This window comes from Tetrahymena thermophila (assembly GCF_000189635.1).
Source record: "Tetrahymena thermophila SB210 genomic scaffold scf_8254776, whole genome shotgun sequence".
Classification (NCBI taxonomy): Eukaryota; Ciliophora; class Oligohymenophorea; order Hymenostomatida; family Tetrahymenidae; genus Tetrahymena; species Tetrahymena thermophila.
This window is the reverse complement of record NW_002476534.1, coordinates 437,256-457,420: the sequence shown is the minus strand read 5'-3', so window position 1 is coordinate 457,420 and position 20,165 is coordinate 437,256. Positions and strand designations below refer to the sequence as shown.

General features: G+C 22.0%; 5 protein-coding genes across 5 annotated transcripts; 4 read left to right on the top strand and 1 right to left on the bottom strand. All coding sequences in view use genetic code 6, as the record gives it.

Annotated features, from left to right (window-relative positions):
* Positions 1-501: 501 nt before the first annotated feature.
* On the top strand, positions 502-1,302 carry TTHERM_00160560 (transmembrane protein, putative; the record flags this gene model as incomplete). The annotated part of the gene is made up of 1 exon (XM_001009786.3): positions 502-1,302. The coding sequence occupies one exon, from the start codon at positions 502-504 to the stop codon at positions 1,300-1,302; it is 801 nt and encodes a 266-aa protein (XP_001009786.1).
* A 776-nt stretch (positions 1,303-2,078) lies between these two features.
* Positions 2,079-6,001, bottom strand: TTHERM_000160559 (hypothetical protein; the record flags this gene model as incomplete). Its single annotated transcript, XM_012796031.1, has 7 exons — positions 2,079-2,703; positions 2,768-3,063; positions 3,117-3,553; positions 3,606-4,113; positions 4,172-5,194; positions 5,251-5,339; positions 5,401-6,001. 7 exons carry the CDS (start codon positions 5,999-6,001, stop codon positions 2,079-2,081), a joined length of 3,579 nt encoding a protein of 1,192 aa, XP_012651485.1.
* An 853-nt stretch (positions 6,002-6,854) lies between these two features.
* Positions 6,855-11,262, top strand: TTHERM_00160580 (transmembrane protein, putative; the record flags this gene model as incomplete). The annotated part of the gene is made up of 7 exons (XM_001009788.2): positions 6,855-7,068; positions 7,206-7,380; positions 7,575-7,727; positions 8,189-8,324; positions 8,766-10,295; positions 10,546-10,607; positions 10,680-11,262. The coding sequence occupies 7 exons, from the start codon at positions 6,855-6,857 to the stop codon at positions 11,260-11,262; spliced, it is 2,853 nt and encodes a 950-aa protein (XP_001009788.2).
* A 1,525-nt stretch (positions 11,263-12,787) lies between these two features.
* On the top strand, positions 12,788-16,009 carry TTHERM_00160590 (transmembrane protein, putative; the record flags this gene model as incomplete). The annotated part of the gene is made up of 7 exons (XM_001009789.2): positions 12,788-12,989; positions 13,054-13,222; positions 13,441-13,596; positions 13,652-13,787; positions 14,028-15,347; positions 15,406-15,470; positions 15,526-16,009. Exons 1-7 carry the CDS (start codon positions 12,836-12,838, stop codon positions 16,007-16,009), a joined length of 2,484 nt encoding a protein of 827 aa, XP_001009789.2. The 5' UTR covers positions 12,788-12,835.
* Positions 16,010-17,026: 1,017 nt separating this feature from the next.
* On the top strand, positions 17,027-20,012 carry TTHERM_000160589 (transmembrane protein, putative; the record flags this gene model as incomplete). The annotated part of the gene is made up of 7 exons (XM_012796030.1): positions 17,027-17,255; positions 17,324-17,492; positions 17,636-17,791; positions 17,850-17,985; positions 18,088-19,395; positions 19,455-19,516; positions 19,559-20,012. Exons 1-7 carry the CDS (start codon positions 17,105-17,107, stop codon positions 20,010-20,012), a joined length of 2,436 nt encoding a protein of 811 aa, XP_012651484.1. The 5' UTR covers positions 17,027-17,104.
* Positions 20,013-20,165: the final 153 nt, after the last annotated feature.

The window sequence follows — 20,165 nt, the reverse complement described above, 5'->3', positions numbered from 1 at the left end:
AATCAAATCTAATTTTTATCATTTTTTCTTCAATATACAAAGTATTAGAGTTTAATTTTTTAAAAAATTAATTTTCATAGTTAATAAATGATGTATTTATTGATTAAATTAGATACCATAAATCCTTATTAATTAACATTAGGATTAATTTAGACTAGATTTCAAAAATTGGTTTATATTTATAAAATCATTTAATATGTATGCAGAGGAATAAGGTATAAAATGAAGATTTGTGATATTATAAATATTAAGATAAAATATATTTATTTTTTAATGTAAAGTAGAATAGTAATAAATAAATAAGATAATAATTAGTTTATTGATTGACTAATCAATAAATAAATAAATACGTTTCTTAAATCTTTCAATCCAATATACTTAGAATTTTGTATGTATAATAATTTATTTATATATTGATTTATTCAATGCTTTATAATTAATTATTAGTTTTTATTATAATAAAAGTAATAAATTAATTAATAATTGTTAAAGATTAGAGAGATGAGTTTCATTAAGAAAATAATTTCTATATTTGATTTTTCAGATGATTTTTAGAATGAATATTTATTATTAGATTACAAAATACTAGGGTGTTCTATTCTTTCAGCGGGTCTACCTCTTTTAGGTAGGTTTTATATAGAGCAATCTAAAAAAAATTATTTTGGAGCTAGTTCTACTCTGATTAATGACATAATTAGTCATGTAAAAGAATCACCTCTTCTCTACTTTGATGAGCTTAAGGAAAAATCATATCCTATAATAAGAGCTACTATAGAAGACCCATAGGGAGAGTTAAAATAGTCATGGATACAGTCATATGTAGCAAATAATCCAGATTAAGCTAGCAAGGTGTTAAATAAGATTTTTAAAGCTTAAAATCCTCTCGATTCTTCTAAGGCTGTCAATATTGTTTTCAACGACTTAAATGTATTTAATAGAGAAATATCAGGATATTAGCTATTGGCGCAAAATTAAGTAAACCCATTTATAGATATTCTTTCATATCTTGATATTAAAAACTCATTTAAAGGCGTTACTCCAAGTTCAAAATAATTTTTTGATTTTTCTGATGTCTTAATACAAGGAATAAAACTAAAAGACAAATAAAATGGTGAATATCTACAAGTAACTCATGTCTTCAAAGATGCTAGGCTTAATTTTACAGATGAAGAAATTAAATTCCTCTCTAAAACTCAAAAAATTTTTTTGTATGTCTCAGCTGGATTGGGAATATTCGCTTTAATTATGCTTATTAGAATTTTAATAAAAAAATACAAACTCAAAAAGTAAAAATCTTATTGAAATAAGTAAACTAATAAAAGTTGATTATTTTATGTTAAATATTTCATACATCTTTTCATATTTATAAGTTAGTTCTTTAATAGTATAAATTGCATCCTTTTCATAGTAATTAAATTAAAATGACCAAGATTTAGCATTTTACAATTATAATTTTTATTTCATTATTATTACAATTATAGAACAATATTTATTCTCTATCAGTATAAAAACCATAATATAAAAACTACAATTAGTTATTTGAAAGAATTAATTAATTAATTTTTATATTTTCTTAGAGGAAAAAAAATATTTTATTTCATATTTCCTTTTTTTACTTAGTTTAAACTTTAAACTTGAATTTAGTTGAGAATTATTAATTTTAACAATAATAAAAAATAAGATATTTCTTTAAGAAAAAATAATTTGATAATTAAAAAGATTGAAAGCTATTTAAAGATTAGCAATAATCTAAAAAATATAAAATTAATTTTGATATTGAAAATATGTCAATTTATTATTATTTTAAAGATTAAAAAGTTTCTAAAAACTAAAAGATATCTTTAAAGCGTTAAATTAATTTTGGGTAATTTTAAGAACAGAAATTTTTATTTATTTTAAATATTAAAAGGTACCAAAAAAAGAAAAGTAAATCTCAAAAATATAAAATTAATTTTAGATAACTTTAAAGATAGAAATCACTATCTAAATAAAGAGTATTTATTTATTTTTAATAAAGAATTTTTATTATTTATTTTTCTATTATTTACAAAAAGATTTAATTTATTACAAATAAAAATTCAATTTTCTTCTTCGTTGCTATTTTTAATTTGCTCAAATAATCGTTTTTAGGTTGGAATATATTTGTCATCATCTTAATTTGCTTAGATATACTAATCTATTGTAGATTCCTTCTTTTCTTTCTTCTCTTATTCTTTAAGTAGTTCTGAAGGATTTGGCTCAAGTTAATTTTATTTGAGCATTTAGAATATTTTAGAAGTGTAAATAGGACCTTTCGACCAAATTATTTTAACATTATCGAATTAAGAGACGAGGAGAGGCAAATAAAAAGTAATGGTGTTTGTTTTTGGTTATTTGTTATTGAAATTTTGCTGCTCTTAGTAAGAAAGCTAGTTTTCATTATTGTAATTAATTGACTCTAAGCTAAAAGGCATTTATTCTGAAAATTCTATAAGTAAGTAACATTTCTTATAATTTTTAGACATTGCCAATAGCTGCTAATAAAGTCTACCGTTTCTTAAACTGTTTACTAAATCTGGAGTTTCCACTGATTTTCTTTCTACAGCTATATCTTTTGATAATATATAATCTCCAGTAGTTAATTAAATAGGTATAACTTTAAAACCTTCATGAAATAGTATTGAAGGTAAATCACTTCTAAACTCTCTTTTATCAATGATAACTCTTTTTTATTATTTAATATTTTAATATTTCAGTTAAATAAAATATATCATAAAAAATTAATTACGCTGGTTGAACTTGCAACATAGAGCCACCTATTCTAGTATTTGCTTTTTTTGTAATATTTTTTACTCTTAATACTGGCTCATCAATACTGCTTAGCATCTCATTTTTTTCTTTCACTATTCTCTCAGTTGCTTAATTCTCTTGAAGACTATTATAAAGAATTTTCTCACTTTCAGCAGACTTATTGAACATGATTGTCCTAATTTCATAGATTGGATTTACTCCGTTTAATTAGATTAGATGCTGCCCTACACTAATTTCTCTTATGATGCTCAAATTAGGTTCAAATAATATGACCTTTTTCAAAGTAAAAGGGAATTTTATTTTTGTTTAAGAAGTAAAATATTTACAAAATTTGGACGATAAGTTCTTAAGAAATGTTATCTAATAACTGATTTATTTGTGCTGTTTACAATAAATTCGAAGTTTTTCATAATTTATTTAGACAAAAACTAAACGAATCCTGTCTGATCAATTTCATCAATAATATTAACATTCATTGAATTTACATCTATCATTTTAAATCTTTTTTGTAGTTTTTCATCAATTTATAATTTTCTCTTTTTCACTTCTAGCAATTCTTTTTCATTATCTGCAAGCATCCTATCGCTTTTTCTTATTTTTTTTATATTATTTTTTTCTTCATCACTTGCAATTTCTAGATTCTAATCATTCTAAGATTATTTTTTTGAGTCCTCTTATGAGTTTTCTTTTATTTTCTTTTATTCTTCCTTTTCCATTTCATCTAGTTTTTGTTTATTTTCTTAGTTTAGCTGTCTTTAAGAACCTTTTATTTTTGTTTTTAGAATTATGCTCAGCATTAAAATATAAATAATTACCAAATAAAATATTATCGTCTGGATTAAGTTAATTATTTTGATTTTTATTCAATTCCAATTGCTCAAATTCAATTATTTACTAAAAGTATTCCAACTCTTTAAATAGCTATTCAAGCAACACATTTTCACACTCTTTCTTTTCTTCAAGGATTTAATTTTTTTTTCTTTTGATTAATTCTTTGAGATAAGAGTGTCTCCTATGTGTCTATTCTTCTAAAAACTATCTAAACTTTTTCATCAAGCTTAGTTTGTTTGAAGGATCATTTTTGAGAAAAGTGTTTTAAATGTACTCTTAAATCGATGACACTCTCTGTTTATCATTAGTATGAATCCAAATCAAAAATTTGTCTCCATTAATTGGCATGGCATTTTAATATTTTTCGTTTATTTCATTTAAAATAACATTCAGGCACCTAAATTTAGGATCTATATCCAAATTTAACTTTACTTTTTGATTGAGTTCAAATTTAATTGCATCTTTATTGTCAGTGTCGAAATCTTCAAATATCTAAAATATAAAAATATTTCTTTATTTATTTAATAAAAAAATAAAATTTAATATTTACATTCTATTTCAAACCTACTTTAGGCATGTCTTAAGCTAATGAAATTGAATCTTGATTAATAATGTTTCTCATAAATTCCATCTGTTACATAAACTTATCTTGAGAGTTTTCATTTAAATGTTTGTCCTCCACATCAAGCATATCTTATTTTAGTAATTAATTTTCATTTTTACTTTCTTCAAATGTTTCATCTTCTTTGATATTTTCTTTAATTGAAGTCATTTAAATAGACTATGTTAGATTTATTTAATCAGCAGACCTATCAAGAAAGCCTTAGGAGTTTAAACCATTTTATGAATTTTCTTATGAACTAGTTTTCCCCTTTAAATTTTCATCTGCCATTTCAATTGAATTTAAAGAGGCTCTTTTCAAATCATTTTACTCTGCTAAGTCTTTATCAGCATCATTTTACAATTACTCTACATTTTTACCTGTGTTTTAGAGAAGGCTGGCATCAAAGTAACCATTTAAATTAAATTTTTATCTAAATTAAAAACTATCTCTATCAGAATTATTTAATTGAGACTCCAACAATGGCAGCTCCAATGTTTCATCGCTTTTTTGAATTTCATAAACTCTTTTTTATGCATTTTCAAAAAGCTCTTTAATTACTTTTTGAGTACTTTTATCGGTTGCTGTCCTATTTATGAAGCTGTCTTCATTTGAATTTTAATCAATATAGAGTAATTTTTTATAGAAGGAAACACAATTTAGCTAAAAGAGATCTTTTTGTAACTGCTTAAATTCAAAAGCATCTTTAAAGTACTGTGTGTTATTCATAAAGGCTTTTAAGTAGAATTTATTGGATTTGATTTTATCCTCCAAAATGTATTAATGAGAGTTTAAGAATTCTTCCTAATTGAATATAGGTAATTCTGTTGTGTCACTTGCATTTCTCTTAGATTTGAGTTCTTTCAGTATTAAAATTATGATAACTTTAATACAATTATCAATATTTCTCATTCTTTTATTCATATCCACAAACGTATCCAAGTGCTCGCATTGATTTGGCTATTTTAGAATCTTTATCGACAAAATAAAAAATATCATTTTTAGATTTATTTTTGATAATCTCATACATCACTTTGAACTTCTGCTCTAATCATGTTCCATACAAAGCATCTAGGTAAATAGAACCATCTCATTATATTTTCTAACCCTCTACTTGCTATTTAATATATATATTTTCAAAAAAATTAGTTAGAAACATTTATAAATAATGCTGATACCTAATGTCTACTCACACTCAGAAATCCCTAAAATTATAGAAGAAGGATTGTTTGTCTTTAGAAGAGTACACAACCAGACTAGATTCTCTTAGTGGTTTCTAACACTTTATATTTTATTAATAATAAACCCAGTAATTCTTTCTGAGTGGATGATGCTGCCACTTAGCAAATCAAATAGGAGAACTATTTCTGATATTGAAAATATTCCTCCTTTGCTATAAATTTCACTTCTTTTAGATGAAATCATATTTGTTACATCAACAATTTTGTGCTGTTTGCAGTAATATTAAATTTCATTGATTTCAGATTTTAGGCTATCCCTTTCATCAAAATTAAGCAAAAAAAAGACTGTTTGTGGTCCTTATTAAAACGTATCTAAATATTCCCCAATCACTTTATAGACACCAGTACCTTAAGACATAATTAACAACCCTCCAGTAGGACTATAAATAAGGTCCTTTTGTATCAAATCGAAATAATCTAACTTGCTCTCTTCAGGCTAGTTTAAAATATTTTATTACATTAAATCTTCATCATCTACTTCATTTTTGATAATCTGATTGTTATTTTAAATATTATCCTAATTAATAGATTCGCTCATGTAAATAAAGATTTTTGATATCTAAATATTGCATTTGATTTTTAACGATGAATTAAATATCTTATTTATATTGCTAACCTAAAAGAAAGAATTGCTTTCTTTCTTTATTAATGTATTTATTTATTACGTTGTCTATAAGTTTAATTAAAAAATTGGTTTTTTCGCGCAATTTAATTAAAAGAACTTAAAATAGGAAAAATTAAATAAGTTTTTGTAAATACAATCAGATTTTATTAATTTTTTTCATACTTTGAAATTTAATCAATGCTCATTATAAATTTAAATACTGTGTAATTTATTTTTTTAATCTTAGCAAACATTTAGTAATTACAAGAAAAATTTAGAGAATAACTAAATTAATTTCAAATTTTAATAATCCAAATCAAAATTTGTTTAAATTAATCTAACAAAATTAAAGCAAAATTTATTTCATTTTCTTCTTTTACATATTTTTTCATGCTAATTAATCATCTGAAATAAATTCATTTTATCTGCATTAAAAAAAGCCTATAAAAAATCTAAAATTGAATAATGCAGTAATATTTAAATCAATGGAAAAGTAAATTTAACTCTCTTTTAAAATTAATTGTTTTACTGTATTAAATTTGAAGATTTTTATATCTTTAGAATCATACTATCATAGAGATTAATGGCAAAGATAAATTAAGAAATAAAAATTATTATGATACAAATACATTGATAAATTTGGAATAGGAAAAATAATAAAATGTAAACAAGCTTTTTACGTAGTTTCGAACTACTCGTATCAAGATGATGTTTTTTATTAAACTTGCTAAAAAGTTATTGATTACATTAGTAAACGAATAGTTTAGATTATTTTATACCATATATAATGATAATAATTAATAAAAAAATTATATTTACTATACTAATAGAAGTAATTAATACTAGAATGCTTAATAAATTTTCAGCTTTCGTTAAGGATTATGACTTATTTAGTAGATAAATAGGACTTCACATGAACAAAAATAACTTCTATAAGACTTCGCTAGGAGGATTCTGCTCATGGCTAGTTATTCTATTTATATTTGCATTTTTTTGGTCAAGTAAAAATTCTTTTTAGAAATTTTAATCAACATAATAATTCTATCACTTCAGCTAGTAAACAATAAAGAAAATTAGCAAAAAAGAAAAGAGAATTCCACTTTGGATTCATCAAAATCATTAATCTAATTTAAAATAGGAATCGCATCATTTTTAAATAAAGAGGAAGTGAAAGTTATAAAAAATCGCACGTTTAATCCAGATCCTCCTTACTCAAGTCTTAATACTGAAAGATTTATGTTTGCAGTGAATATAGATTAGCCTAACTAGGATTTTTTAACTCATCCATACTTCAACATAACAGTTAAATAAATGTAAAATTAAAAGCAAATTTATTTTTTAATTAAGCAGTTAGTTGTATTTTTCGTTTAACTAATAATAAAACATACATTTTTATAGAGTTAATATAAGCAAATCTATCTATTAACTAGAGAAGAGACCAAATGTTAAAAATAGATATTATTTAATTTTCTTAATTAGTAAAAATATATAATATATTTTTATATAGCGTCAAATAGAAAGTAGGCAACACTCAAGTATTTACAAGGACAGATATTTAACTTGAACCTTGTACTCCTGATCATTGGAATAGTATGTCATAGGCTTTAGCAAATTTCACTACATTATTCAAATCTTTTGGAACTGATTTTTTATGTCCAGTGTAAGTAAATCTTCATTCAATTTATTACTGACCACTTTGTAAATAATGATAAAGAATTTTCAAAGCAATAATATAAAATTTGTAAATCAATTTGTGATTAATAAATAAGAATTAAAAATTTATAATTTAAGAAAAATCGATAAGAGAAATCATTATCATCCTAAAAAAGTTAATTATGGATTTTAAAACCAATCCTTTTGAATTTAAAAAAAATTTTATGAAATTTAAGGAGAGTCAAATAATTTAAATAATGCAGAAGGATTTATTAACTAAGAATGTTAACATTTTTCATAAAAAAGAGCTATTAAGAATATTTGAATGAATAAAACTAGAAGGAATTCAATAAATTTTAAAATAAATAAAGTTTTAATTGATGCTGGCTTAATAAATAGCATGAAAATTTATTATTTTTAACCTAAAAAATAAAAAAAATAAATGATTTTATAAAAAAAAATAATAAGATTAGGATAAAAAATGTAGCTCCAAGGAATGTGGGGAAGTGACGTATTTTAATATATAGAAGTGCAGGTAGAACCGTGTGTTTCTCCGAATGACCCAAATTAAAAGTGGAATCCAGTGTGTGCTACCTAAGAAGAGGTAAATAATATATAATTTTTAAATATTGATGATATAAAATGAATATAATTTTCTGCTTACTATCTACTTCATTCAGAATAATATGAATTATTGATTATTCTTACTATAACTTATGACATATAAGCTATTAGTACGTTTACCTCAAAATATTTTTCATACAATATTTATTGATAATATTATTTATAGAACCTAAATATATAGGTTATATAACAATTAATTAATTTTAATTAAATTTTTATAGAAAATAATTTATACAAATGAATTACTTGCTAACAAAATAATATACTTACTAATTTTTTCTCTAAAAATTTAAGATAAGAAAAGACTTTTGAAATATTTTATTTATTTGCTTTTTAATGTTAGAGGATTAGTCCTTGTTATTTATTCTTCATTTTTTTTTGATTTTTCTTTATTTAAGAAAAAAAAAATTATTAATAAAAGGTTTAAGAACAAACAAAAAAGTTGGGATTTCATGGAATAAATTTTTATCACTCAAATTATGTTTTAAATGCTGATCAGCCTACCAATTATTTTACTCCATACATTAATGATAAGCTTTATTTCATGTTTGTACCTAATAAATAAGCTCAAAACTGTGATATATATTTTTAAGACATTCAAGTAATAACTGATCAGTCATTACTTCCAATTTCGGATTTTGATGATATCAAATTTCTTACTTAGGAGAATAATGATGTAAGAGAAACTACTTAGCTTTTTAGGATTGACGATAAATTCGTTACTTTGACTCTAAGAATGAGTCCTTATGTTTCAGTCATAAACAGATAATACAAAAAAGCTTCTTAGTTATTAAGTGAATTAGGAGGCTTTATCTAGATTGTGTTTACTTGTGTAGGGATTTTACTAATCAAATATAACAATTTTAGATTTACTATCGATTTGGCAAATAATCTATATTAATTTAACTCAGAAATTAAGTAGCAACAAACTACTTAAAGAAATAAAAAAGAAAAAACGTAATAATCTAATAATTATGTTTGTTAGTCTTTAGGAGTAAGTCCATCGAAATAATAAAATTCCTAATTTTTTAAGGATATGTCAAGTATTAAAAATGGGATCGATAGCTAGGGAGTGAAGGTGTAAAAAGACTTAGCACTTTCTTCTAGCATACACTTTATAAGCAATCAGAATAATGAAGTAATTGCTTAAAAATGTTAAGATAATCTCAATCAGAATAAAATTAATAAAAGTATTCCTTGTATTAACAATAACAATACAGTAAAAAGCTAGACATAAATTGAATTAATAAGCAACTAATCATTAGGAAAAAAATTTTCTATAAACTAAAATCCTACATCTATTTAGAATTTAGGAAATAAGGAAAAAATAATGGTGGTAGATATCAAACTTGATATAGATAGACCTATCGATAAATTTAAGAGAGCAGTATTTAAAATTATAAAAAAAAGCAAAATATTTTTGGATTTCTTAAAAAATGATAAAAATATTTTTGTAAAGCAATTTACACAAACCCAACAAGAAAGAATTACAAAAGAAAACTATTTAATAGCTTAATTTCATAAAATACTTGAGAAACCGTATCGTTTTGATGTTGGAATATAGTATTTGCTTCATAAATTATCTTTTGGATACTTTTACAATAACGATTACAATCACTACATCACTAAGGCAACTGATATGATACACTCAGATCTTGACATCTGTAATATTCTTGAAAAGCTCTAGTAAATAGATAAAATAAAAACAATCATTTTTAACTAGTCGCAACAAACTATCTTTAATTTTTATTAGAAGCCAAAAATAAATTTGGAAAAAAATTAAAACTAGCGTAGTCCTGTATAAATCAGTCCAACAGAACATAAAAAAAGTTCAAAAGATTTAAAGAAAAACTGCTTTAAAAGCCTATTTAACTAAAAATCCGAGGAAAAAATAATTGATCAAGGTATATTATCTCCTAAAATAAACTATGATACAGTTAATTCATATAAAGTAAGTTTATACTAATTTCATTTTAGAAATATTTAATCAAAAAAAAGATGATGTTTAAATTCTACTAAAAAGTAAAAAAATATGTTAAATACAAAAGTTCTAATTTAAATAGTAAATAAATAAAATGATAAAAAAGTAAAAAAGTAAATAAATGAATTAATAATCAAAATATTTAATTATAAAATGAAAATTTTCTTCTTAAAATTATTTATTTATTTCTTTAATTAAATTTTTTTTTTTTAAATTAAAGCTATTATACAACTCTTTTTTGAAGCTAAATAGTAACTTAAGCTGCTCATTTAATTCTTCTAGGTAAAATAATTTATAAATTTGAGAATTTTGTTTTGCTATTTTTTGATTTACATAAAATTTATTTTTTATTAGCATAAACAAAAAACTTATTAAATATTTGGGACCTGAACTGCTAAATATTTTCCTGTAATCTTAATCGCTGGATAGCTAACCGAAAGTAAATTAAACATCTGAAATTAAGAGGTTATATGAAGGAAGAAGTTAGAATATTTCCTCTTTCTAAAAATAACAAGCTTTAAGATAATTTAAGCAAATTTAAGCTTAAAAAAATAACGAAATTTCAGTAGATTTATCATTAATCAACAATCGAAAATCATTGAGTTACGAAAGTTCATTTAGAAATTAAAACACTATCTAGATGCTCAAATAGAAAGAAACTCCTCAAGCAGCTGTAGAATAGCTTTCAGAATCTACAAACAGCCACAATTACCCGATAATTGCTCTTGGAGAAATAAAAAATATTAAAACAATATCGAACATTACTTATTTGAATCCAGATGAAACAAAATCCCCTTTTAAAAAAATAGATATCTCAAACTAATAATTTTCATTTCATCAGTACTCCCAAGAGCTAGGTTCTGAAGAAGAAATTCCAGAAGTAGAGCCTTAGTCTCGAAATATAAAAAAATTATAACTCAAAATAGATAATAAATGAGAAATAATAATTTAAAAAATTTATGAAAATAATAATTAAAATTATCATATTTTCTTTCTATTTTAAAAAAATATTATTAATTAATTAATTTATCACAAAGAAAGTTTCTACTTACCACACATTTTAAAAATTCAAAAAAAAATTATGAAATTGATAAAAAATAATTTTTTACCTTCCTTTAAATACGATAAAAAACTATAATTCAAATAATAGAATGATAAAAAAATGATAAATAGATATATTTTTAATGCTCTTATTTTTAATTCTCTCTGTTACAGTTAATTCTTTTTTATAGTCAAATCATAAAAAATCAGAGTCGATTTTATTTAAAAAATATATGTATGATTGTTTATGTCACTTATTTCTAAACTTATTTAATTTAAAATATATTTAATTAATTATTGCTTTCTTTTAAAAAAAAATTATGAAAGGATGATCAATTGATAAAATTTACATTTGTATTCGTTCTCTTATAATATCACTCAGAATTATTTACTAATATTCCTAATTATTATTCAGCTTTCAACAAAAAAATTACCATTTAAAACTATAATTAGAATGATGATAAATTATAACAAATAAAAAAAGAATTTTTTAATGCTCTTAATTTTAAATATTTAATTATTATTTTCTTAAAAAAAACAAATTAAGAAAGTAAGAAATATAAATAAAGAAATTTAAGTAACATAAATGCATATTTTTTTTTAATAACTACTCAGAATTATTTACTTATATTCCAAAATAATAATATCCAGCTTCCAATCAAAAAATTATCCTTTAAAACTATAATTAGTACAATAAAATTATAAATAATTGATAAATAATATTTTTAAATCTCTTATTTTTCAAAAAGATGGCTTTACTAATTAATATTCAACTTTTAATGTAAAAATTATTATCTTTTTGATATGATTATCCTTAATAAACATGGTTATATTTATTCTTTAATTTGGCAATCATCTTTTAATGAAAATTATAATGTAAAACTATAATTTGAGTAATAAAATAATAAATAATCGATAATCTATATTTTTTATGCTCTTATCTTGAATATTGATTATTTTATTTAATTTTTATCTATATTATTCAACTTCTAACACAATTATTCTCTCTTTTTCATAAATAATATAAAAAAATCGCTTAAAAAATAACAAGAAGAACTAAAAAACAAATTTTATTCACTCATTTTAGCTTACATATATTCTTTTTTTTTATTACTGGATTAACTTTATTTTATAAATATTTTGATTAGAAGTTCGCAATATAATAAAATTCATAGCTATTATTAATACAACAAAAATAAATTGAAAATTAGTCCAAAAAATATTAATATATTTAAAGCAACTTAAAACATAAATTTATGATCACTTAACCCAATAAAAACATAAAATATATTAAAAACTTTATCTATTATTATGATGTTAAATTTGTTTGACACATCCCATTCAATAATTAATGAAGATCTAAAAACTTTTTATTAAGCAAAGATTGGTTCAATATAAAAACTTATATAAGATTAATTAGTAAAGTAAAAAAAGAAAGAAACTTATTTAAAGATAAATAGATAGATATAATGATGATAAAAGTTAAATCTTTTATTAAAGGGATAGACTAATTTAGCAATGAAATTGGATTACATATGAATAATTCATATTAATATAGAACAACTTTGGGGGGATGTTTAACAATTTTATCCTTTACTTTTATTTTACTTTTCTTTCTATCAAGTAAACATTAACGCTATCTTCATTAAACTATTTGATTTCTTACAATGTTAATATTTAAAAATAGAAATGACTTCATTCTACTTAAAAGAGTCAGTTAATGTTGTAGTAAATAGTAGATACAACCCAAATCCTCCTCGATCTTACATGAACTCAAATAGATTTATGTTTGCTGTTTAGATAGAACAAAAAGATTTCCTTACTAATCCTTTTTTTAACATAACTGTTTATTAGAAGTAAGTTGATAACTTTTTGTTTACTCAATTAAATACTTATTCAAAAATTTATAATTGAAAAAATATAAAATATTTTCTAAAGTATCTCAGTAAATATGCAAGAAATAATTTGCATCCTTATTATTATTATAACATTCGCAACATAACAACCCACCCACCTAGCTATTTATTTTAATTTAATTCTTATTTTTAATCAAGTTTAATTAATTAAATTAAAGGATTTTTAAAAACCAGCCAAATACTTCTACTAAAACAATTTAAGAGTATGAAATAGAATTGGAACCTTGTACTCCTGCACATTGGAGATTAATAGATTCCTATGCAAATTTCACTCAACTTTATTTACCTTTTGGATTTGATTACTTATGCCCTTCGTAAATATATATAAAGAAATCATTTAATGCTAGTAATTTTATTAAATTTATACAGTATGGACTCAGTTATGTTTGTAGAAGGAATGTACGGAAGTGATGTTTTTTCTTTTTTTTAAGTAGTAGTATCTCAATGTGTGACACCTAATGATCCAAAACGAAAATGGAATCCTGTGTGTGCTCCTTAAGACATTGTAATTAATTATTAAAAATATTTTTATACCTCAATTTAAATTATTGCTTTGATAAATATTTTGTTGGATTATATTACAAATTTTTTTATAAAATCATCAATATGAAATTGCTTTATTATTATTTTGCTTTTTAGTGCAAAAAATAATTTTAATTAATATTTTAAATAGAAAAATAGTTTAAATATTTATTTAATTCAATTCAATTTTTTGTCTTTAAGAAATAATAAATAATATTAATAGATAGATACTTATACAAATGAAAATGGCTATTAAGGTGTGAGCTTTTATCACTCTAACTATGCTCTGAATGTGGATTAGCCTTAAGATTTTTTTACTCCATTTATTAATGATAGACTTTTTTTCACTTTTGTGCCATATAAAATGACAAGAAACTGTGATATTTATTTTCAAGATATTACAGTTGCGAATGAAGAATCTATTTATTTTGGTAGTGATAGAAAAGTTTTCTAATTTCCTATTTAATAAAGCAATGATTACAGAGAAATTACTGAATTAGGAAGATCTGATGGTCGTTTTGCAGTTTTAACTGTTAGATTAAATCCATATGTTACAGAAATTAATAGATCCTATAAAAAATTCACTGAATTGTTAAGTGAATTAGGAGGCTTTACACATTTAATTATGGCTTCTTTAGGAATTATAGTTAGAAGATATAATTTGTTTCAATTAACTATAGAATTAGCCAATAAGCTTTATTAATCTGATAAAAATAATAGTGGAATTAAAACGAACACAAGCAGAGAAAATAAGAAGAATCGAAATAGGAAATCTTTATTATCTAAGAATTAGAGCTAACATGAAAATCTATAATAAGGCGATCCTTCATCTATTTTTAGTGAGATCAATAAGTTTAATTTTTAGAATCCGTCATAAATATAATAAAATGAATTAAAGGGTTAAAACCTACAAGCAGATTTAACACTTAAAACTACATAAAAAGAATCATACAGTCCAGAACTAACAACAAACATCAATTTAAAAAGTAAGAATGCTTTTGAATAATTTAACATAAAACTCAATAAAAATCCATCAAATGATAATTATGTTTAAGATATTGTGCTAGAATAAAAAGATAATAAAACTTAAGAAGAGAAATAACAAGTAAAAAAACAAAAATAATGTTTTAAATGTTTTAACTTTAATTGGTTTTAAAAAGATAAAAATTACGATGAATAAAAGAGTGATAAATAAATTTCAATCTTTAAATACATGATATATTATTTGTTTTCAAAGTATAAAATATTTTCTAAAGAAGGTCAATTAGTAACTTAAGCTGTCAAAATGGTAAATCAAAGTTTAGACGTCATAAATATCCATAAGAAAATGTAAGAGGTAGATAAATTAAAAAATGTTATCTTTGATAAGCATTAGAAAAGATTATTTGAATTTATACCTGCACCTTAAATAAGCTGTAAAGATTCTTAAAATAGTGATGATTATTTACCTATTTAAGGAAAATCACCATTGATAAATGAAAAAACCTAAATATAACCAAAATCTTTTAAAGATCCATTTGTTGAGAACGAGAATTCTCAATTAGTAAGTTTCTTAAATTCATAATTGATTCAATCAAATAATTTAATTGCTTTAAAAATAGTTTTTATATGACTCTTACTTGCAAGTTAAACGCCTTTAAGACTTAGCTGAGAAGTAGAATTCTAGGTAATAAATATAATTATATTATAAATTTTTGTTTTAATTTTAAAATTAATTATAGTGTGAACTAAAGGCTTATTAACCATCTTGGTAAAGAAATACTCTAAGACTTTTAATCAAAAGAAGCAGATTTGACTTAAAATGCTTAATAATTAAATTTATTTTCAGAAAGTCCTTTAACAAAATTTAATAGTTTAAATTAAACACCTTTGAATAACTTTTAAAAGAGGTCTCTTACATTTTTGTAAAATAGACCAACTACTGATAAAAAAAATCATTCATTTTCTCAATTCAATTTAAACACAAATTATTCTTAAAATTTTTAAGCGAAGAAGATTAAGAATTAAAAAAGCATAAACTCAGTCACCTAAGCAGAGGTTGAAACATAAAGTATGGACTAAGACTCTGAAGTCGAATAAATAAGAAATGAGTTCATATTTAAGAGGCAAATTCCAGAAGAAAATACTGATAACGGTTAAATATTTTAATAACTCTAAAATTACCAAAAACAAAGAATACTTATCAATAAAGAATAAAATATTTGATTAATTATTTTCAAATTCAAATAAAAAAGATTTCTTTCTAAATAAATCAATCAATAAAATAACTTTTGTAATTTTATTCATATTTTATGTTTTATGCCTTTTATTAGATTAATAAAATTAATTTATAATACTGGAAAAAGGGTTCTTACTCCCATAGGTATTTTGAAAAGTTTCTAATTTGGTAATATAATTTTATATTATTTGGTCATCCTTAGTTTATAATTATAGTTAAATGCCTTTTTAACTTTTGAAAGGCTATCTATACTAATGAATATTTAATTAAAATAAATTTAGAAAAATATTTATCTTAAAAAAAAATTAGATTAAATTTAGAAAATCTTTATTAATTTTTTCTTGAAAAATTGATGGAATCTTTGAAAATATCAGCAAAAAAAAATGAGGAAAATTTACCGCTTAATAAATATTTTTATCAAAAAATTATTTTTATTTATTTTAGCATTAAAAAAAATCCTGAAAAGTTTTAAAAACTAATCAGTTTCTAACTAAAAATCGAAAAAATAAAAACTAATCAGTTTCTAACTAAAAATCGAAAAAATAAAAATAAAACCAAACTAAATACTAAAATGATTAAATTTAAAGCAATTTGATAACTAAATTTATTAAAAAATCAAAAAAATATAATAAAATTTAAGATCAAAAATGTAAAATTAGATATTAAAAATAAAGTTAAATACTTTGTTTTAAATAAGTACTTTTAAGAAGATTATTATTTGAATAGCATTATTAGGTGTTGTAAATAGAACTCCAATAAACTGTTTTAAATTATAAAAAATTAAATTAAAATTTTTCATGAATAATATATAAAGAGTAAAATTAAATACTTTATCTTGCTTTAAATAACATTTTTGATATTTATTATTTTCATCTCATCTTATTTATACATATTTCTTTAAATTTAAGCAAGTCTTAGTGTCCATTCATCTAATTTTAGTGTAATAGTAGAAGATTTTATCAGCTTAGTTAGCTTATTGGTAATATTAATAAAAACCAAAAGTTTTAAATTAAAATCCACAGAAAAATATTAAAGTAAATTGCTAAAATCTATAAAATCTAGCATTAAAAATATCAGCAAAAATGTTAAAAATAAAGCAATATATCAAGGAAGTAGATTAATTTAGTAATTCAATAGGCTTACATATGAATAATTCTTTTTACTACAAAACTACTTTTGGAGGATTAATCACTATTTTTGCTTATACTTTTATACTTCTTTTTTTTTAGTCAAGTAATCTCTCATTAATCATTTTTTTAGCTCATAAAATTTTCACCTTATTAAAACAAACAAACAAATAGGTATTTCTTCATTCTTTGAGAAAGAATAAGTCAAGGTTGTTACAGACAGTAAATACAATCCTAATCCGCCTATTTCTTTCCTTAACCCAAGCAGATTTATGTTTGCAGTATAAATATATCAAAAAAATTTTTTAACTAATCCTTACTTTAACATAACTGTGATTCAGAAGTAATATATTATTAATTTGTATGATAAAAAGCAAATATATATCTTAAAAAATATTTTTATTGTTAAATACACTTTATCATTCATCCATAAATCTTTTTAGTTGATAAAATCATTTTTAAATAATTTTGTAATAATATAAAAAGAACTTAAATAAATGAACCAAGTAGTTCTACTAAAAAAATTTAATAGTATGAAATTTAATTAGAGCCTTGCACTCTTTCTCATTGGGAGCTAATTGATTCATATGCAAACTTTACTGAATTATTTTTGCCTTATGGATTGGATTATTTATGCCCTACGTAAAAAAAAACATTTTCTTAATTTTAAATAGTTAAATTATATACAAATTAAATTAAGAATGGATTCGGTGATTTTTATTGAAGGAATGTATGGAAGTAAGGTGTTTTCTTATTTTGAAATACTTGTTACACCATGTGTGACACCCAATGATCCAAAGAGAAAATGGAATCCTATTTGTGCTCCTTAAGAAGAGGTAATTAAAAATATTTTTAATAAAAATAAAAAACTAATTTTTCTTATTTCTGTTATTATTTACTCAAAATATATCTTACTTAATCAAAAAAATTACTTACAGGTAGATGCAGCAACAACAGACAAAGGGAATTAAGGAATAAGTTTTTATCACTCTAATTATGTGTTAAATGTTGATCAATCTTAAAAATTTTTTACTCCTTTTATTAATGATAGACTTTTTTTTACCTTTGTGCCGCATAAAATGGCTAGAAATTGTGATATTTATTTGTAGGATATTTCAGTTGTGAATGATGAATCTATTTTTTTTAATCATGATTTCAGTCTTTTCAAATTCCCAATTTAGTAAAACAATGATTATAGAGAAATCACTGAGTTAGGAAGAAAGGATGATACTTATGTTGTTTTAACGATAAGATTAAATCCGTAAGTAACTCAGATTAACAGATCCTACTAAAAATTTACAGAATTGTTAAGTAAATTAGGAGGTTTGGCTCATTTAGTTATGGCTTCATTAGCAGTTGTCATAAAAAAATATAATTTATTTTAATTTACCATTGAATTAGCAAATAAGCTCTATTAATCTGATTACAACTTTAAAATTAAATCCAGTAAAGGTAAAAAAAATAATAAAAATAGTAAAAAAAAATATTTATAACAAGATAAATAGAATTGTAATGAAAATGAGAGCAATCAAAACTCATAAATGAATATATAATCATTTGTAATAAAGGATATTAACAATTTCAGTTAGCTAATTCAACCATAACCAGTTGAAAACTAGCAGAATAATTAAAGCTATCATACCTGTTTATTTAAAAATACACTCTAATTAGAATCATTAAATCATGTTTAAATAAATAATATTAGTTCAAAAAATAAGAATGGCTCTTAAAAACTACTTATTAACTTGAATAAAAATTTAGATTAAAATTCAGCTAATAAATAAAAAATTGATATTCCTTCAATCTAATAAGAAGGAGGAAAGAAGCATAAAAAGTGCATTTAGTTTTTTAAATGTAAAAAAAAGTAAGCAAAAACAAAATCTGATCAATAGGATCACAATAGTAATGAATAAATTTCAGTATTTAAATATTTAATTTACTATTTATTACCTAGATTCAAAATGTTCTATAGAGAGGGTACGTATGTAACTTAAGCTATTTAATTAGTAAACAGTGATTTAGACGTTTTAAATATAATTAAGAAAACTTAATAAATAGATAAATTAAAGAATATAATTTTTGATAAGCATTAGAAAAGACTATTTGATTTTGCTTATCGCCAAAAATCTTAATCTATTGATGAATAAATATATCCTCAAGCAGAGATAAATTAATTCAAGCCTTAAAGCCAATAAATTTTCTAAAATTCTAATGAATTCATTACTAAATAAGACTAATTAAGTCAAGTAATTAATTTTATTTCAATAATATATAAAACTGAGAAAATTATTTTTAAAATAATTAGATTTTATATGATTCCTATTCACAAGTTAAGAATCAACTAACAAAAAATCATCCATTTTAAAAGTAAATTATTTTTTAGAAAAAGAAATTTTAACTTTTTAAAAGTGTAAACTAAAGGCTTATAGATCATATTGACAAAGAAGTTCTGAAAGAATTTTAATTTAAAGATGCTTGCTATACTCTTAATTAAACGTAATCGAGCTCATCCTAATAACCGTCTCATTTCCCTACATAAACAGTCCTTTAGTTGAATTTAACTTCCCAAAATGGTTTATAAAAAAAATCAAATTCAGATAAAAGAAATTATTCATTTTCTCAAATTAATCTAAATGCAAATACCTCATAAAATTCTTAATAAAAATCTAATTAAATAAAAAAAAGTATAAAATCAGTGAGTGCGCTTACAAATAATTTAGAATATAAAAGCTAAGAATTTAAGTAAGAGAAAGACTTTAATAAAAAATAAATTCCTGAAGAAAATACTGAGGCATGTTAAATATTAATAAAACTAGAAAAGTATCAAAAAGATCAAAAGATTTTAAAAATATAATCTAAATGATAAAAAAAAGTATTTATTTTAATTAGATTTCAAAAAAATATTATAATATTCTTCTTCTAATCAATATAAAATTAGTTTGTTTGGATGTATGTATGTTGATTGATTTGCCTTTAATTAAAATTATTTTTTTTAATTTACTTTCCATTTATTTTA